Source organism: Pteropus medius, unplaced genomic scaffold (genome assembly GCF_902729225.1).
Source record: "Pteropus medius unplaced genomic scaffold, Ma_sr-lr_union100, whole genome shotgun sequence".
NCBI classification, from domain to species: Eukaryota; Metazoa; Chordata; class Mammalia; order Chiroptera; family Pteropodidae; genus Pteropus; species Pteropus medius.
In genome coordinates this window covers 8,768,019-8,788,655 of record NW_024354503.1, presented here as the reverse complement: position 1 = coordinate 8,788,655, position 20,637 = coordinate 8,768,019, and the positions used below count along the sequence as shown (strand labels likewise).

General features: G+C 32.7%; 1 protein-coding gene across 1 annotated transcript in view; it reads right to left on the bottom strand.

Moving 5' to 3' along the window:
• Positions 1-20,637, bottom strand: part of NKAIN2 (sodium/potassium transporting ATPase interacting 2) — an 828,054-nt gene that overhangs the window by 355,257 nt on the left and 452,160 nt on the right. The window contains exon 3 of the mRNA XM_039854273.1: positions 17,636-17,716. Coding sequence (XP_039710207.1) covers positions 17,636-17,716 — 81 coding nt within the window. The remainder of the gene's footprint in view (positions 1-17,635; positions 17,717-20,637) is intronic.

Sequence of the window (20,637 nt, the reverse complement as noted above, 5' to 3'; positions counted from 1 at the left end):
GACAATACCAAAGTTTCTTCACTGAGAATAATTTGGTTATCAAGAAGTTAATTTGTAGGGAAGAACGGCCAAATTTAACCTAGAGATTCGTTTTAAAGGCAACAAATCTTTTCTAAATTAGAATACCACTAGATAAAAACAAACATGATGACTATAATAGATTTCTATGTCATTTTCCCAAGAAGGACTGAAAATCAAAGTAAGACAAATGTGGTTACCAATATTAGAAAAATAATTTTTAAAAAATACATGGTTTTTGAAGCATCGCATTATTCTGTCTTGTATTGTGTTGGGAAGATTGGGGCTGGATGCGAAGGGGGCATTTAAGTGTGGAGTATACAAAGGCACTGACATAAGAATATTTATTCCTGTCATATGTTCTCTGATTTAATAAAGAAAGAAAACTTTTAAATTTGAAAATATGGATCAAATTAAATTTGCTTTGGGGAAATATACAGTGTATATATTCAGGGTTCATTCTCTGTAGGAGATACCTAATGCATTTTTTTAATGTACTAATGTATTTCATGTTATCAGGTTTTGTCTGTTTAGCATTTGCCCATTTTTTAAATAAAAAGACTTTTCATTATTCAAACTGAAAAATAAACAATAGATCAAAACCAACTTATGTTCTTTATTGTAAAAATAATCGATTCGTGTACTACAATAATCTAACCAAGCAGCTATTTTCTAAATCTCATTTAATCACACTTGAATAAAAAGAAATCATTTTCTATATCTTTGCTTGTGCATGTTGGCTAAATGAAAGTGGATATGTTACATGATTTAGCAGGGTCAGTTTTAGCCAGAGTTGTGATTTTTTAACTGTTTTCCTTTAAGTAGCAGTATATCTCCAATTAGGGGGTTCCAAAATCTCAATTCCTCTGCAGTTTCCTACGCACACACACATTTCAAATCTCAAAACTGTTCACTGCTCCTATGACCTTTCCTTCTACCTACAATCAGAATATTCCCTTACATTCTACATTCATACTCCAGCATAAACTAAGCACAGGCACCCTCAGATGTTATGTCTCTTGGGTGTCTATATGTGAACCAAGAGCAAAGGCTTAACCTAGAGATTAAATGTTAAGAAAGCACTAGGTTAGAATTTCTAAGCCATTAGGTTCTTGATGGAAGTCTGGGAGTCATACTCTGTTGACAGAGATGTTTATTCTGACTAGAAATTTATGTGCTTCTTTATTTAGAAAATATCTTTCCTTCTCTTCTTTCTTTCTGAATTCTGTATCCCTTTCACTTCCTGAAGAAGATAATAGTATCAGCCACATCTTATGAACTTATAGTTAGAGCTTTTTAAAAGAGAATATAATTACTCTAGCTGAAAGGGAAATAACTTTTCCGATTTTCATCTGCTCTACCCAAATATTTTTTCTGGTTTAATTCTTTATCTACTGTGTAGAGTCTGTGCTGGTTCTTTATGGATAGTTATAGATACCTAAATGAAGTAAAATCTTTCTAGATGAGGAAGAGCTGGTCTCAAAGCACAGATATATCTTTATAAAGTTTATTAAAATGTTATTATTCATTAATTCACTTTAATAAAAATGTTCATTTAATCGATTCATAGAATTAATCATTTTGTTAATCTGTTTAGGTAACACAAATATAGTGAGTACCTACTGGCACTGTTCTCAGTGCTTAGGATGAGAAAGCAAAGCCCTGTTTTTACAGGAACAACTGACATTACACAAGTAAACAAATAAATGTAAAAAGTAATTCCAGGCTATGATAAGTGCCATGATTACAAGTAAACATGGGTAATAGGAGTGAGAGCTGGAACAGCTATGTTAGACAGAATAGCCTAAGAAGATTGTTTGGAGAGGTGATACTTAATGGAGACCTATGTGAAGAGAAAGAGTTGTGGGGCCTGAGAGGGTCTGAGGAACAAGGCTCTGGGTAGAGGAAATAACACATACTAAGGAACTGAGACAAAAATGTGCTCAGAGAAATAGCAGAAGGAAGCATGCTGGAAAGGAGTCTGAAAGGTGAAGCGGGGCAAGAAGGAGCTGGGAGCCTGGCAGAAGTTGTTCTAGACAGTGCCTTGCATGCCATTGTGCTAAATACTTTCCTACAGAATTACCTTTATTATTATAGTTTTAGAATGATTTTTCTGATTTTAAAAGAACTATAGAATAAGCTGCATATGGATATATCACAATGTATTTAACCATTGTCTTACTGCTGGATATTTCAGTCATTACCAGATATTCTTCCCAATATTACAATGCTTTTACACCTTTGCACATAACACTTTGTTCCAACTTCCAATTTTATCTGAAACATAACACTTTAAAGTTGCCTTGATTACAAATAACTTGTTTAAAAACAAGCAAAACTTAAATCTTGTATGTATGAAATCAATACAGAAAATTGATGTTAAATAATCTTATCTACTAGTCAGTTTTCTGAGTCTTATTTCCTTAATTGGTTCAAAAGAGCATGATACTAATGTTATAACAGTTAAAGGCAAATGGCTGTGTTGGCTCATAGTACTTCTGTTCACCCCAAAACACAGGTATCTATGATTTTCAAAGGTCACGAGTAGCACTTGGCAACCATGGTGATGGCTCAGCACATCCTAGCATTATTATTAGAAAAATCAATGTTAAGTCCTTTCTTGTAGTTCACTCTACTCATATACACTTACCCCTTTTTACAAAACACTGACTCCTTACCCCTTTTTCATTCTATTTGATGATTCTTACCCCTGATTTTACTGAAGCACAGAGAAGTAACTAAAAGAAAATTTTTTTATTGTCTTACTATTAAATCTACCAGTCTGCCTGCATCTATATCCATCGGCTCTGCATTTTCTTCTTGTAATAGATGCACCATTCCTGTTCTGCTCCTATCGAAGGTCAAACCCTCCATTTCAGCACTGTCTTCACTTAGCTACTTAAGAACTTTGCTCCTATACCATTAGTTTCTCCCTCTCACTAGATTTTTCCATCAGCATAAAAACATGCTCCAGAATCTATATTCAACAAAATATATAAAAACAATTAAACCTCCCTAGACTGCATTAACCCCTCCTGTTTCTCTTTTGTACAGCAACAATCCTCGAAGAAGCGGAATTTATTCATGGTCTTAATTCTCTCATGTCAGCTCAATTAATAAAGCTTTCTCTATTTCTCCATTGAAATCACTTCCACATTGGGCAATAAATTCCATTTTGCCACATTTGACATTGTTTTTAATCTTCGTCTTATCACAATTTATCATCCCTCCATCTTCTTAACAAATATTCCTTCTTCCTATAATCCTCTTCTCCTCCCCTCCTCTTCCTCTTCTCTTCCTCTTCCTCTTCCTCTTCCTCTCCATTTTCTTTCTTCTTCTTCTTCTTCTTCTTCTTCTTCTTCTTCTTCTTTATTTATTCTTCAACTTCTTCTTCTTCTTCTTCTTCTTCTTTATTTCTTCTCCTCCACTCCTCCTCCTCACACTCTCTCCTCCTCACTTTCCTCATCTCCTCCTCCTCCTCTTCTTCTTCTTCTTCTTCCTCCTCCTCCTCCTCCTTCTTCTTTAATCTAACTTGTAGGACACTAGTAGCCTTGCTTTCTTCCTGCTTCACAGTAGCCTTTCCTGGATCCTCCTCTTCTAGACTTATAAAGATGTAGAGCTCTAATGCACAGTCCTTAACTGTCTTCATTTTTCTATGTGTCTTCCCTAAGAGATCTTATTCTTTTGTGTGTCTTTATAATCTATTTATATACTGATGACTCAAATTTATGTTTACTGTTCAAAACCTCTTCTAAATGCAAGACTCACATATCATATTGTTTACTTGACAACATTGCTTGAGTAGTCTAATATGCAGCTCAGATATATGTGGACCAAATAGAGCAACTGGTTCTGTACACATACGCCCCGTCCTTTCCCAAATCTGACCTTTGTCTGCCCCCAGCTCGATGAATGGAAACACCTAACTCTCCTAATGGCTCAGGCTACAAGCCTATAAGTCAACCCTGACCATTCTCTTCCTATACACTGCATCGAAGACATTAGAAAATCCTGTTGCCCTAACCTCATCCGATATTGAGAATATAGCTATACATAATCTTAAATGGCCACCACATACATACTTTTTCTATCTTTAAACCAAGCCAAAAGCATCTATAACTTAATGTAAAGTATCCAAACTGATTGTCCCCTTACTACTTACTCCTGCCTCTCCTATGAAATATTTTTACAATAGTAATGATGATATTTTATAAAAAGAATTTAGATCATATCATTCTTACTCTAGTCAAAGCCTCATCATTCTTAGAATAACATCCAATTCCATGGATTTTCAGAACACTGAGGAAAATTAGGAGTTATTTTGCATTATTTTAAGTTCATTCTAATTTGGATATTAACTTATAATGTATGGACATTTTTAACAAAAATCTATTATTTAATTTTTTAGTAAACCGTATTAGTAAGATATAGAAATTAAAAACTGATGAAGAATTAGAATAATGACGAAGACTTGTATACGCCAGTGATTTAAATGTATGTCATTTTGACACATAAAGTGAGGTTATACTCTGAAAATAGAGAAAAATTCAACATAAAGTCACCACATATGGTGATTTTTTTTTATTCAAGTTAACATATTTTTTTAACATTTCCACAAATGTGTAAGTATGTTTTCCTAAAGAGAACATTTCAGCTTAAAATTAACTTGAGTTTCTCTCTCATAAGGCAGTTTATCAATTAAGACAAACAAACAAAAAAATCATTAAAATGCCCACGGATAGTAATTCTAGTGAGTTTGAAAGACTGGCTTTCCTCTCTCTGGGAAGGGCATCTTCTCCATCGAGTGGACAACTTCAGGAAAAATAAACACAGATGGAACAGACCCTAGAGATCTGAAGGGGTGATAGATGTTACAGACAGACTGCTTGCATGTGTTACTCAAAGTGTTGTCTTCCCATGTTGTTTTTCTCTTAACACATTCTGGGAGAAAATAACTTGAAATTTGACCCACACGTGGTCAAATCATGATTTAGATCACAAAATATCCTTTGAGTATGTACAATTTTGAAGATACATTTCTTTCATTAATAATACTTCGTATGACTATTTACATTAATTTGTCATGAGAGTTTTTTGTTATGCCAATAAATTTATCATTGAAACCTTTCCAATTTCTCCTTTTTTCTGAATAGGCAATTATTTTATCCCCCCCCACCCCCTTTACGAATCTTGTTATGTCTTCAGATTTAGTAATTCCACAGTTGTCAGGGAAAATACTAGGGTTCGTGTCTCATTTGCATTTTAGCTTGACTGTTTGATGTTTTCCAAATGAGATTATGTCACTTGTGCCCCTGCAGAGAGATTTTGATCTTATGAAATACTCAAGAGAATGGAATAATTCAGAAAATAAAATGCTTATCACTAGGAAAGTGATCTAAACCTAGAAAATGTTATAACCCTTAGAAATCACGTTTATATTGTGTGTTTTTTGTTTTTTTCACTTTTCTAAAAGAAACTCATAAAGCTGCTACAGCTTGCATTCTTAATAAACAAAGAAATTAGTCACGGACCAATCTTTGGGCCAATCTTTCCAGAGTTAGAAGACTGCAGTGAAATATTCTTTTGACATTATTTTATAAGCAATTAATACTTTATGGTTTTTGTACTGTACATTCACATCTGTTATATCTACTAGATAATATTCTGCTACCTTTGTTTCAGAACTGTGCTTCTGGCTTTATATTTTCTGAGGAAAAAAGAAAAACTATCTAGCAGTACTAATTATTTGGCTATTTGGTGATCTTAAACTTAGCTATCTCTTTTTTTTCTTTTCATTGAGAAGGAAACAGGAAGCAAAAAGACAAGAAGAATTGAACTCATTATGCCGCACACTATGATGCCACAGTTAACATACTATATAAATGCGTTAAAAAGTAAGTAGTGGGAGGTCTGGGTATACAAAATGCTTAATGGATTAATTTTAGTGCTCATAAAATCGGAGTGCAAAAGCTTGAGTTCATCCATTTTGCAGGCTGCCTGATGAATCTAGTGTATCGGATGTACCCCCAGGAGAGTCACAGGCCTTCCGAGTGTCTAGCTAGCTACAGATCTCTTCAGAAGCAATTGCAAAGTGTGCCAAATTGTGTGATATTAGTTCCCCTCTTGGGACTAATTGAGAGCACCAAACTCATTCTCGCTTGTGATTCAAATAAAAGATATGAGGACCTGTCACTAGAGATTTTTCTGTCAGAGTGGAAAAGGGCCAAAGTGTCCCACTGGTATCAAGGCAGCTACTTTGCTACAAAATATCTAGTTTTTACACTATGAAAAAGATGACATTTCTTGAAATATCCCCTAATTACTTCAGTTTTATATATTATTCTACCTGTGAGTGTGAAACCCTGGAGTCCTGCAATTACCGTTAGACTCATTCCTCTAGCAGGCTGCATGTGCTTATGACGAAAAAAACCTCATTATAATTCTCTAAATGGCTGTTTATTAATGAGTCATCCTTTTCTTTTTACCCTTCTATGCTGCTTTTCTGGTTGCATCAGGCTGTATACACATTTTGCTTTATAAAATGTCAAAAATAAATCTTTAAAGAGGAAGAGGGGAAGTAACAATGTAAGTGCAATGTCGGAATGTAAAACATCTTAAGTTTTTCAAAATTTCTCCATATAATTCTGAATCAGGAAAGAGATTTAAATACTCTCATTTTCTTTGTTTTGCTTTACATCTAATAATAGTATTTACTGAACATTGCTCCCTCGTTACCTATAGTACACTGATCTACTAATCCAAAGTGCAACTGTATTTTCAATGTAAATTTTAACTACAGGACAGAATAGAATAGGCTTGTTACCATATGAAAGGTATGGAAAATAGTCGCTTATTTGCTCTTGCTGGATAAATAACCCTGGATGCTAGAAGCAGAAAAAAAAAATTGATTTATTTCACTATTCAAAATCCCCTGAGTTGTATTTTTGTATAATTTCCCATAGTTCATCAAAGCATCAATTGTCCTTGAGTGAATCTGCAGACACAGAAATTGACATTTTGCCCTCCAAAGCTAATTTGGTAACTGCCAATCTCGATTTAGTTTCCAAATGAATTCCGAGGGTCATGTTATGATGATGGTTTACAGGGAAGGGGGTGATTTTGATAAGGTTATCACAGACTGAGAACACATTGGAGGCTGGGGTGGTCCATGATGAATTAGACATCATTCTCAAGTAAATTCTGCAACTATTTCAGGATCTAAGGACTCACTTAATATGAAATCATTTTACAGACCAAATATTCCAAGATTTAAAAGAAAAAAAATATGTAGTGGTTTTCAATTTAAAAAAAAAAATCAAAGATTTTTTTAAATTTAAAGTTATGGAATTCTTAATTCAAACATCTTCTTATATTTTCACTTAGCTCTGTAAATAATAAACCTATAAAAGGATAGCTTTTTAAATTTTTGTCAAACGAAGATGGCAATTGCTTAGACTACATTTGTATCTGTTTTCTTTTTATTTCAAGCAGGATATTTTCATGGAGTTTTAATCTCTGTGCTTTTACTTTTTATACTTCTTTTGCAAACTTTTCCTAGTGAGTTAATGACATCCTCTCTACCTCAAAGAGAATTATCATTGTTTTAGTAGGAAGTCAAAAAGAAATGGTTAGTGTTTAATTTTTTTTGACTTCCAAAAGAGACTCTCGAAGCCCCCATCAGAAATAATAGCTTTGAAACCAAAGCTTTTGATTTATAAGCAAAATAAAGGGACACAAACAAAAAAGAAAATTTGAATAAGAAAAACTGCACACGGTATATTTCTTAACAACAGATTGGAAAGAGAACAGATAAGGTCATGAAGCCCATTCCTAGACAGAATGGAGTAAGAGTTGGAATAGTGGGACAGACTGTGCCTTTGAATGAATAGCAGATCCTGTAGAGCGCAACTGAGCCAGCATTCTGAGGCTGTCGCATTGAACTTCACCAGCAGCACGAAGACTCAGGGGAGCCAAGTCAACACCTGGAGAGTATTCTTCTATTCTAGGAAAATGTCCAAGTTGCCTATTCCCATTGCACTCTGGGAGGACCTTCTAAGAACATTTTACTTACATGATGCCTATGAATTACCAGCAGAAATAATAACTCTTGCTCATGACCCAAGTCTTTGGTAGCGCTCATGGGGACTCTTCTATGTAGAAAGTCTTTACCCAAGACACCTTTAAGCCCACAAAAAAAAAATGAGGTTTTTGACACCTACAGGGCATTTGGAGGGAAATCAGCAAGAGAGGAAAGACATCAAAGTAAGAAGTACAAATCAAAGCAGTTAATTTACTAGATTCGTACAAACTGTATATGCCATCTAGTTCTTGTGGAAAGAGAATGGAACTCAATCATGAGAGGCAACAGCTAGATTGTGAAATGGTTTACATTGTTTTAACCACAAGAGTTAAAAAAAAAAAAAGCCAAAATCTAAGTGAAAATTCTCAGGTATAGCTGTAGTTCTCAATAAGAGCTGCACATGGCATATGATGGCTTTGTTACTCTGGGTATAGAGATCCTCAGCTTCTAGAAATTTAACTTTAATAAAAAAAATATGCAAATAAGGTAAAATTAGAGGTATGACCATTCTTGGTCTAGTTAGCTCCACTATAGAGGAAAGTATGGGGAGGTTTCTGGAAAGGATTTTACCACACAAAAAAATAATACATATGACTTGGGTATTAAAAGATGAACTTAAGCATAAGTTCTTCCCAGAGTTCTGAGTAATCTATTTTGTCACTTCACTTAGCACCTTAGTTAGAGTCAGTATTAAATAATACATCACATAATAAATTTGCATATGCACAAGTATCAAGATCTACACTGGAATCGTTGCTTCAAAGGACAGCCAGAAATCAAAGAACTCTCCTTGGGCCTCATTTAAAGGTTTCAGGTAATCTAATCCTTACAAGTCAAAGTATGTTTAATGGACAAATAAGAATGTCATCTTGTAAGAGTTGGTTAAGGGTGAAATTACTCAGACCTCACTCCAAAGAAATTGGAATCTGTAGTTTAAAAAGATATCCAAGTGATTCATATGATCGTTAACCTTGAAAAACACTGATTTTGGTGGCCAGGTGCTCAGATTATTTTCCTTGTGCTTGCTACTATCACAGAGAGCTGGGCCAGCCCTGAGAGATGCTGATTCCATTATCCTGCAATGGTGAACTAGAAGGGATTGCTTCTAGCGGTTTTATTGGGGGAGCTAGGCAGTTACTGAAGTCCATTCTACTATGATTTAATTTCATTCCAATGAATGTTGTTCATATGTCTGGCATTGCCTTTGGTTCCAGGGATGAAATAAAACATGATACCTACATTGAAGATAGGACAGTTAAGTAAACAAATAATAAAATATACTGATAAAAGCAACTTATTGCATTTGTTTTATATATCAAATAGGCTTATTTATAAACATCTAAAATGCTCTTAGTTGATTCTATAATTCCTCATTGTTGTGTGAGAGCTTAAAGGCAGACATTCTCCTGAATAATGATGATAATATATGGTCTTTTAGAAAGTTTAAGTTTAGTAGGAGATATGAAAATGTAAGCAAATATAATATAGTGTGGAAAACAATACACAATTATTTGTAAAGTTATAAGGAGATATTTACCATTCCTTGTTATTCTTATTTATATTACATTTTAAATCTGTAATGTATAGGTCATTTGATACTCATAGCTATATCAAATAAGTAATATATACTGGACTTATAAGTTGAGATAGATGGCATTCCCGCTTTATTCTTTGAAAAAGTTTATGTAAAATCGATATTATGACATTCTTAAATGTTTTTAAGAATTCACTAGTAAAGTCAGGTGGACAAAAAGTTTTGGACTTTTCTTCTGCCGGTTTTGATAAATAATTTAATTTCTTTAATGGATAAAAGAGTGTTCAGGTTTTTAACTTATTTCAAGCTGTATTTTCCAAGAAATTTGTCCATTTCATCCAGGTTTTCAAAGATATAGGCTTAACCTTGTTCGTCACTTACTGTCTCGCTATGTAATCTGTAGAATCTTTTGTGTTATTAACAGAATGTGTTTTTACTTTTTTCCCCTTGATCTATCTTGATAGCATTTTAAAAATTAACATTTTAAAAGAAATAATTTGACTTTATTGATTTCTTTTTCTGCTGTGTGTTCTTTAAGTTCTGCAATCATCATTATTTCAGTCCTACTTCTGGAGGTTTCATTTGCTATTTCTTTACTAGCTTCTGGATATGGGAACTTAGATCATTGATTTTTCAGCATTTCTTCTCTTTTAATATCTCTATACAAAGTCATGCATTTTTCTCTAATGCCTCTTTAGATTCATGCCCCAAGATTTTATCAGTTCAAAATATTTTTTAATCTCCATTCCAACCTATTGACTTCACATTGGCCAGAGAATACTTGATGAATAATTGCAAATCATTCTATATTTTGAGCATTTTACGTTTGGAATCATTTTATAATTAAATGTTCTATATGCCTTTGAAATAATATGTATTTTTTATTGTTTGATGTAGGGTTCTATATATGTCAGGTTAAGTTTGTTAACTGTGTTATATAGACATTGTATATCCTTTTTGAATTTTGATCTGATTGAAGTATTCAGAGAGGAGTATTAAAAATCTCCCACTGTGATTTTGGATATGACTATTTCTCCTTTTAATTTTGTCCACTTTTACTTTATATATCTTGAAGCGACATTATTTAATTCAGATAATGCTGATTTCAATATCTTCATGTGGATTGACCCTTTTATCATTATGACATACTCTATTTATCTTTAGTAATTCTTCTTGCTTTAAACACTACCTTGTCTAATATTAATCCTCGTATTTTAGGTGTGTATCTTATATACAATATATATTTGGGTGTTGTATATTTACCTCGACAGACAATCTTAGTCTTTTAACTGGAGTATTTAGTTTATTTAGATTTAATGTAATTATTGATATATTTTGGATTATAGCATCCATTTTTTTTTTTCTTGTTGACCTGTTTTTTGTTAGTTTTTCTCCTGTATTAGTTTCACTTGGATTAATCAATTATTTCCATGATTTAATTTTTTATCTCTAGTCGGTTTTTGGTAGATATGCTTTCTTTTTATCATTTCACAAGAAAATATTAATTCTTTAAATATATAATCTAATATAAATTTTATCTTTACCATTTCCCTGATGCTATAAACTTAGAACACTAACTCCTTTCTATCTAGGTTGACACTTTGAGAACACTTTAAAGGTGCCATTCAATTGCCTTCTAGATTCATTATTTCTGTTAGAAGGTCAATTGTCAGTCTTTTTACTATTTCTTTAAAGGCAAGGTGTCTTTTATCTTTGATGGCTTTTAAGATTTTCTCTTTGATTTTGATTTTCAAAAGTGCTACCAGTTTTATACCTGAATGTGGTTTTCTTGGTATTTATTCCACTTGAGATCTGAAAGTCTTCTTGAATCCGTGGGTTGATACATATAATCAGTTTTGGAAGATTCTCTGTTGTTATCACTTTAGATATTGCTTCTGTCCAATTCCACCTCTCTTCTCCTAGGAATTCAATTATTTGTATATTGAACCTTTAGCAGAGACCTATATATTTCTGACATCTTCTTTTATATTTTTATCCTTTTTTTTGTTAACCCTTGTGCTTCAGTTTGGATATTTTCTATTGACTTGTCCTCCAGCTCACCAATCTTGTCTTCTAATCTTTAAAATCTACTACCAAACATATCTAATAAGTTTTTACTTTTAAATATTATATTTTTTAGTTCTGGAATTTCCACTCGATTCTTTATCTAGATTCCAATTTTCTAAGGGTAAATTCCTCATCTTTCAATATATTATCTCCAGTTTTTCCATTATTTTCTTCAACGTATTGTTTTTTAAAGTTTTTATCAGCTAATCACAATATCTGAATCATATGCTGGTCTGTCTCAATCGTCTATTTTTTCTTCACTTGTAGTAATAAAGCTCATTCTTTAGCATATGTAGGAATTTTCAATTGCCTAATGTCATGCACAAAAATAAATTGTAAAAGACTAGCAGAATGTTATCTTTCTCTTGAGAAGTTTTCCGTTTTCCTCAACTAGACAGAAAAAGCAATGACTTCAAGTAAGAACTGTGCTGAGTTGAGCCTGGATTTTAGCCCTGGTAATATTTACTGTGCATCTCCTTTGCCCCTAGCTCAATCTCCAGGTTTCTCAACTGTTAAGTCTAGTTTATTCTGTAGAGCTTCTCTCCTACCTACAATCTCCATTTTGTAAGACTGCCAAAAACTTTTTACGCTGCTTTTTAGTCTTTCCATTTATATTTTTAGCCTTACACAGAATTTACCAAATATTCTAAAAAGAAAATTATCCATGTGCTTGAGACTCTCTCCCTCAAAGCTATGCTAATTTATACATATCCCAGAAATAGCCTTCTATGGGTTCGAAGCCTGGATTATTAGCCTCCTGCCCCAACCGGAATCAGTAAATGCCCACAGGATGTAGTATCCTCGAGTGGTCAGCTCATCTCCTTGGGGTACTTTCCTTGCCAGAGTATTATTACTTCAGCAGATCTGTACTGTTTTGACGTGTTGATGTCTGACATTTATAATATGCACAAACACTATATTTAAAAAATCTATTTATTGCTTCATCTTATGGTCAATCTATAATGATTTCTGTATCCCCATGAGTCTTTTTCCTCTTTTATTAATTCTTCAAACTAAAGTTTGCCTTTTTTTATTTTCTGAGTAAAAAGTGAATTACAGAAGTTGGATTCTTTGGGGATGACAAATTCTCTTAGACATGTTGAATTTAAGGTGACAATAGAATTGACATGACAGAGCAGAAAGTTGGAGATGTGGGACTTCAACTTAGCAACAAGGTCAAGACTAAAGATATAAATATAGTAAATATAGGTGTAGAGATGGTAGCTTAAATTATGACAGTAGATGGCATTTTCAAGTAAAAAATGTAGATGGAGAAGTAGAAAGTTTCAATGACCCTAATCCCCACTTTAAGGGCATTAAAAGGAAGTATGAAAAGTAAGCAAAGAAAAAAAAAATGAAGAAGTAAGAAAATAACCAGTTTAATTCAATGCACTATTAAAGAAAACAAGAGAAGACAGGCAGTGACTGATGAAATTATAATAGGTTGGTTAATTTCTATTTGGGGAAAATTACATATTTAATTCTTAATAACACATAGAGCATTTTATTCTATACTCTAAAGCAACATCAACCTTGATGGTTGGGAAAAGAAAATTTTCTAATTAGTTTAGTAGCAATTGAAATTTTCCTAGACTATATACATTTTACATTAAGAAAAGCAAAATAAAAAAAGATACAAATAAAAAATTATCATCTTGATATTTAATTTAGTCTTAAATCAATTATCGGAAAAATTCTTTGTTCATTAGTAATTGCATAGATATTTTTACTTCTTAAAGAACAACACTAATTGAAATTTTAAAAAATGATAATAGATTTCTCTCCATACCAAATACCAAATATCAAATATCTCTTTAAATCAATAATTTTGTAAATAGAAGGAATAAAACTGGGATTGTTGCAATGGTACATTATTCCACACAGCACTCACATCTGGTTTTAAGGATCTGTACCCTATTGCCTACCGTGTATGACAGGTTTTATCTTTTTCCTGTCTCTTATGTTTGCAAGTGCAATTCTATTCCCTAAAGCTTAAATATGCCACATTCTTATATTTATTATATATCGTTTTTAAAATAAAAATTTATATCTAGATCTCAGAAGCGACTATCAAATATGTCAGTTGTTATTAAAAATGTGTTCATCCTGAAACATACATATCACTAGGTATAAGTAATTGCTTTAGGCTATGTTTAACTAGGTAAGTTTCTGATAATATAATAAAGTCTGACAGATATGTACCTACATCTCTAGTCTCAAAGTGTTAAAGAAAAAAAGTTAGGTTGCTTTAAGTATAAAATAATCCCTTGGTTACTCTTTCATGCTCTCTAAGGTTTTTGTTTTATTTCTGAATATAGGTGCATCATTCACTAATGGTGTCCCATAAATTACAAAAGTATAAACTGAGATCTCAAACAGTCATATAAAGAAAGTGTTATAATTTCATCGTGAGTAATATACAATTGTATGACATCCAACAGAATATAGGCTTTTACAGATAACCAGAAGACCATTGAATCTTTTCTTGTATATTACTAATAAAAAATTGTTTCATAAACTTCATTTTCCCAGGTGATGAACCTAATAGGTGAATTATTACATTATATGTGTTTTCTTTCTAACTGCTATACACTTTGAATTTAAAAATTACTACAGAACAAACAGCAGATCTCCTCTCTTCAAAATAACTCAATTCAGTTGATAGCTAGGATTAGTTTCCATTTCTTTCTATTTGATATGTGAACAAGAGAATCACAACTGCCAAGAAAAACACAACAAAATGATGACTATTTATATGAGGAGTTCTCAAAACTATAAATCCAATAGTCCAGGACACTAAATGTTCAAAGTCAATTGCCTACAAAGTCAGCGAACATTTTGGGTTACAAACTAATTGTCATCTGTTTCCTTAACTGGATATCTACTAAAATATCAATCCAAGTTGTAATGTACTGTATGATGCTTTAGGATATATAGATACAAAACCGATATCTAAACAATTAATGTAAATAATTTGGAAATAATTATTATGAAATGTATTTTTATTGGTTGCTATTATCTATTGTTATCACTGTTTTATACAATACTCCCATTATTTTAATTTAACTGAGATAAAAAATTTTAAAGCAGTTTCTCTGGTGGATTAGTTTTATTTCTTCTTAAATCTTATGGGGATAATAAATATATTCATTGATATTTTAATAATAATGTTAGATTTATACAGATTTTTCAATGAAGAAAATATATTAACTATACTACTATGGGTACAAAAAAAATGAAGGTCAAACAGGTCAGTCCTGTGTATCATATTATTATAATTAAGCCATTTCATTACTGAATGTACACACTGGTTTGGTTAATGACTCTAATCTCTGTTTTGCTCATTAGTACATGGCAGTTAGTTTAGCAGAAAAAGCAGAAAAGACACTGTAGAAAATGACCACAACATTCTAAACTCTTAACAGTTCGTCTTAATATTTTTATCATTTTTTGCAAATAGTCATTATGATGGAATCTCAATTTACAAAATATTTAATGGAAATAAGTAGATTTCTTTTACATAAATAAGACCATAGAATTTCTTCCTTAATTCAATTTCCCATATTTCTCCCTCAGCCTCAAACAAATTGACCCATTCATATGACCAAACCATTTTATTTTTATTTTTTGGTGGGTTGAGAAAAAACTGGTTTATATTCTATAACCTAAGTATTATCAGCAGTTTCAGGAGTCCCATTTTTGAGTTTTCATATATCTGTACATTTTTCAATCACCATTGCTTCCTTCTGTCATTGTATTATCTGAAGAATGTGAGGCAGTTGTAGAAGCTAAAGAATTAAATGGTATAAATACTCCTTTCTCAAACCCCATAGAAAAGGGAGGAAAATGCTGGTACAGATAACTACATAACTTTGACCTTTATGGTTTTCTTTTAGATTATTTGTTAAAAAATATTAAATTTTCATGTGCTCTGCACAGCCTAGCATTGGTTTATAAGATGAAAAGGAATATTAACTGCTTCATTACTAAGGGATAGTCACTACCTGGATGTGTGCATTAGAAGAATTCTTAGTCATTTGGGTTGCAACTGTCTTAAACTGTAATGTTTTAGGATGTGCCCTTGCTATGATTTCAATGCCCATGTCCAAGGTCATGAGATCACAAGCTTTGTTTTGTGCCTGCAGTTAACATGTGGAGCAGTGAACACAATTACAGAACATTTGTGCAGCCAGCTTGGCTCAGATCCCAATCTCTCTGTCTCTCTCTCTGTGTCTCTCTCTGTCTCTGTCTCTCTGTCTCTGTCTCTGTCTCTCTCTCTCTCTCTGTCTCTCTTTGTCTCTCTCTGTCTCTCTGTCTCTCTCTGTCTCTGTCTCTCTTTGTCTCTGTCTCTCTGTCTGTCTGTCTCTCTCTCTCATATTAAAGAAACTCTAATCTGCTGCTAGATCATTTTACTCAGACAATAGAAATGCCCTCCAATTTTTAAAGTGATTATTTAAAATTGAGAATATTATTAAAAGTTATTCTTGTGTAGAATTTCTTTGAATTAAGTGGATTATAAGGCAGTGAGGATATATAAATTGGGTAAGGAATTCAAGTCTTTGGAAAGTATGTGTTGCTTTTCTGGCATGGAAGGAATGTCAATTTTAAGCAGCAGTCTTGTCTGTGTCCTTCCTACAGACACCTGAACAATTCTTTTTCATTGGTCACAGCATCTTAGAAGGTACTGCCTGCTGCCAAAAGTGTGGAGGACAATGAGCTACAAGAATCACAAAAATGCCTTTACCAGGTCAGATTTTGCAGAAGGCCATAGCGAGGACTTCTCCCAAATCTGATCATAAAATCACGGGTTCCGGAAGCCTTGGTTCTGTCTTATACAATAATATCACCTTCTTATTTTATCCTTCATTGTTCACCATAGAACAAAACAAATCAAGGTTATTTATACTTAATATAATAAATAAACATCCTTGCAAATGTGAAACTCCTGTATGCTAGATTATAAACAAGTATTACTACTACTCCCATCCCCCACCCCCTAAAATATAGAGCCTTGAAAACATAATTTCTGGTGACATTTTAGCTCCTTTTTTTTTTTTTGCCTTTTAACACAAGTTATCATCCCTGGATTTTTTAAAATGTCGACATCTTTGCACGGTCTTTCTCGTCTAATAAGGGATAGGTAAAAGAACATTTTACAATCTGTCTTAAAGTTACTGTGAAGAAGTATAAGTTTGCAAACCTCTCAAGTGTCCCAATCTATTTTTTTGAATAGATCATCTCATTTGACTTATTTGCTGTTAATTGCATTCCAATAGAAGAATGCTGGTTTTAAAAATCTAAAATCTACATTATTTCAGTACTAAAGGCATTCAGGGTAGAAATAAAATAGCAACACACACACTCAAACACAAACATGTACATACTCAAAAGAGGACAGCACAAAATAGAAAAACCTAATGAAAAAGCACGCATTTTGTCTTTCCTAGACTATTTTAGAGTAAAATGTTTATCTTATTCAATTCTATAATAAATTATATTTCTCTTGTACAATTTTACTCAACTAAAACCCATTAATTGTTCGAATTATTGCACTGCTATTTGAGCCCAATCAGGGAAAATTTTTAACAGGGTAATAACAAATTCAGTGATTTAAATAATCTTCACGATTTTATCTTGAAACAATTCCTATTCTGCTTAGAAATCTCTCATCAGTCAATGTTTTAAAAGTCTACAGCATGGTCACTGTGCTAATGAATATTTCACACTAGTTTTTGCTTAAAAACATGAAAACTTTGACACACTAGAACATATTATTTTTTAATGGTAGAAATGCAGAGATATAGAGAGGACACCTTTCAATTTCCCTTCATTCGAGGTTCATCTAAGTGACAAGAGTAGGGTGAGACTCTGCCTTACTTAGGAAGAGGCTTGTTAACACACTACTGATGACTCAGGCAAATCAGATGGCAAATTACCTTTGAGAGGTCCCCAGCCTCCAAATAGAAGCAGATAACAAACACATTCCACGTAACCCAGAGGACTAGCCAGACAGCATACTGCAGAAAAGCAAGAGAGAAATAACATAATTAATTTTGAATCAACTGAGTAAGATTTAAATAGAACTTGAACTTTTGAACATCACTAATCTTAAGCTTAATGTGCAATATCAGATATTGCTTCTTTTTATGGAAAAGAATGAGATGTACATTAATCTCTTGATTTTTTTCTCGCTGTTATGGACTCTACTAGCATATAGCTTGAACATGTTTAAGAGTAATTTTTAAGCTTTTAGACAAAAGAAATTTCTGTTTTAAGGAGGAATGATCATGGTTTCTGTATATCTTAAAAAAAAAAAAAACCAAAAACAACTGAATGCTCCAATATATATATCACATACAGCCAATCAAAAAAAGTATATCTTCTTTCAGCAAAATCAACCCATATATGATAACATACAACCTTTCTGCAAGTTACCTAGGGCCAGCTTCAAATTAGTGCTCATGCATCTATCTCATATGCTCAGCTTTCTCTCTTTGGTCTTTTTTTTTTTCCCCCTCATCATCTTCTCATTTTATCCTCTCACTGAGGATAAATTTTTCTTACCAGGGCATAGTTCTGATCTGTCAGTCAACTAAAATTTATTAAGCACGTAGAAGGCAACATTCTAGAAAGACACTGAGGATACAAAGACCGATGATAAATTCTCTTCTGAATTCAAGTGAAGAGAGGTAGATAAAGAAATTTAAAAAGAGATGATTATTATACAAAGATCATTAAAAAATAGTCTGAACCCAAGCAAGAAATATAGGAGAAGCATATAACTTGTCTGAGAAAAAGTGGTCCTGCAAAGCTTAACAGAAGAGGTGAAACATTTTACATAAGAGGTGAATCAAGCTAAATTACGCCTTTTACCAAATAGAAGTGTGAGAATTGGATGGGGTATGATGGAAGGGTGCTGTAAACAAAGAAACACCAGATGAGAATTTTTAAAAATAGAAAAAAGTGGATATCAAGTAATTACTCTGCCTAATAAACACCAATTGCTCTCATTCTTTATATGATGAGTTCCAGAATTTTTATTTTAATTTTTATTTCAAGGACCTTGAAATAAAATAATCTTGTACCATGTTAGTTTTTCAGTCTCATGTTTCAGTCTATAACTCAAGTCTCTCCATGTGTGCAAATTCCATACACATCTGATTACTTGCTGTTCCATGGAAGTGGAAAGCTACTTCCCAACTTTTTGTATATTATTCTTGTAATAATTTTTTTTTATTACCTAGGTACTCTCCTTGCCACCTATCAATAATTTATTTTTCTTCAAAGGTCAATTTAAATATCACCTCCTCAGTGATATCCAATTGCAAATGGCTTAGCACTGATTAGTACTCCAGTAAACTCCAGTAAAATATCTTGCTTGCTCTAATTTCATTCCTAATGTCTTATATCTATTTGCATAAGACCCTTGAGAAGGCACTGTTTAAAAAATTATGTTTGTGTCTCTAAATCATTGACTGAGTACTTTGCACAAAATAGGTACTAAGATAATAATTTGTAAATCAATGAATGAATAACGAGTGATATGGAGAAAATCTTAGTATTTTCAGATGCAGAATCTCTTCTCCCTTCTCAGGTCTGGTATTGGTGAGCATACTATGATCATTCATGTAATGTGAGGACTGAGAGCCCAACATGATGAGTTGATGTACTAAACAATGACTCAGCTGTTTTCCAGGTAATGAGTTCATCTAACTGCTGAATAGGTGCAATGCTCAGTGATGCAAAAGAAAGGGCAAAACTAAATGGTTCAAGACCAAAAAAAGGGGTTTGAGAGGCTGTTAGACTTTAGGCTGGGGACTAGTGATAGGGTAAGGAAGCTGAGCAGGCTGCAGCAAAGATCTCCATTATAAGACAGATCTAATGAGACATCTAAGTTTGCTCAGTACTATGAAGTATAAATTCATCTCACAAAATTTTTTTTAAAACTAAAATCTAGACTTTTTTGATTGCTTTGCAGATTTGGATTTTAGTCTTAGAAGCACAGTGAAATGCTGGGTCCTACTTTAAGAGTAGCAAAGTGAGAACAAATGCAAAGTGCCTAGAGGTTCCAGCAGCTTGGTTTAAGTGACTAAGAAAGAATGAAAGAATGAATATCTGAACAAAGCGTTTGATCACATCCTTTCATGGTAACATACTTTCCCCACCTTACACTGGAGAGCTAAATAAGCACTATTTACTAAAAGTCCAAAACCAGGATATTTAAAATGTCTGGTAAGAGCTGATGAAACACACTTTATTACATTGACTAAATATTCCTGAAAATTTATCATTGGTAGGCATGCTTCCTAATGGCGCAAAAGATGCTGTAGCTTTTCTGTTTCACAACTGAAATTATATTTTAAGCTCATAAAATGCTAAAAATGTTATCTGCAGCTATGTGGCAAACATGGTATAGTCATTACTTCGATATTATATATTGAATATATAAGAATCTGGAACCTTCATCCAAATTAATTTAGATATCACACTTAGTTCCTTACATTCATGTGTAAATATAAATTATACTTAGTTAAAAAAATAAGCTGAAAGTTTTGTGCTTCAGTCATCAAAATTAATATATTTATGGAAGATTCATAGTAAGAGAATGGGTCACATGCAAATAAATAGCATACGGAGATAAAGTATTTGAGACCTAAAGTTTGGCTTTGTTAGGATCTCTGTAGATATACTCAAGTCATGGTCTTACTATACTTGTTTCCTCAAATGTAAAATAGTCTTAGTAATAGTAGTAAACTGACATGATTTATATGAGGATAGAATAATAGAATGTCTAAAAGTAATCAATATTTGAGTTCTCACTGTAGGATGCCATTTGATTATGCCAATTATGGTACATTGTCACCTCTCCTTGTGTAAATAATACCGCGGTACTCTCCAAATTTTTATCTCCTTAGAATATTAAAAAATATACTTTCTA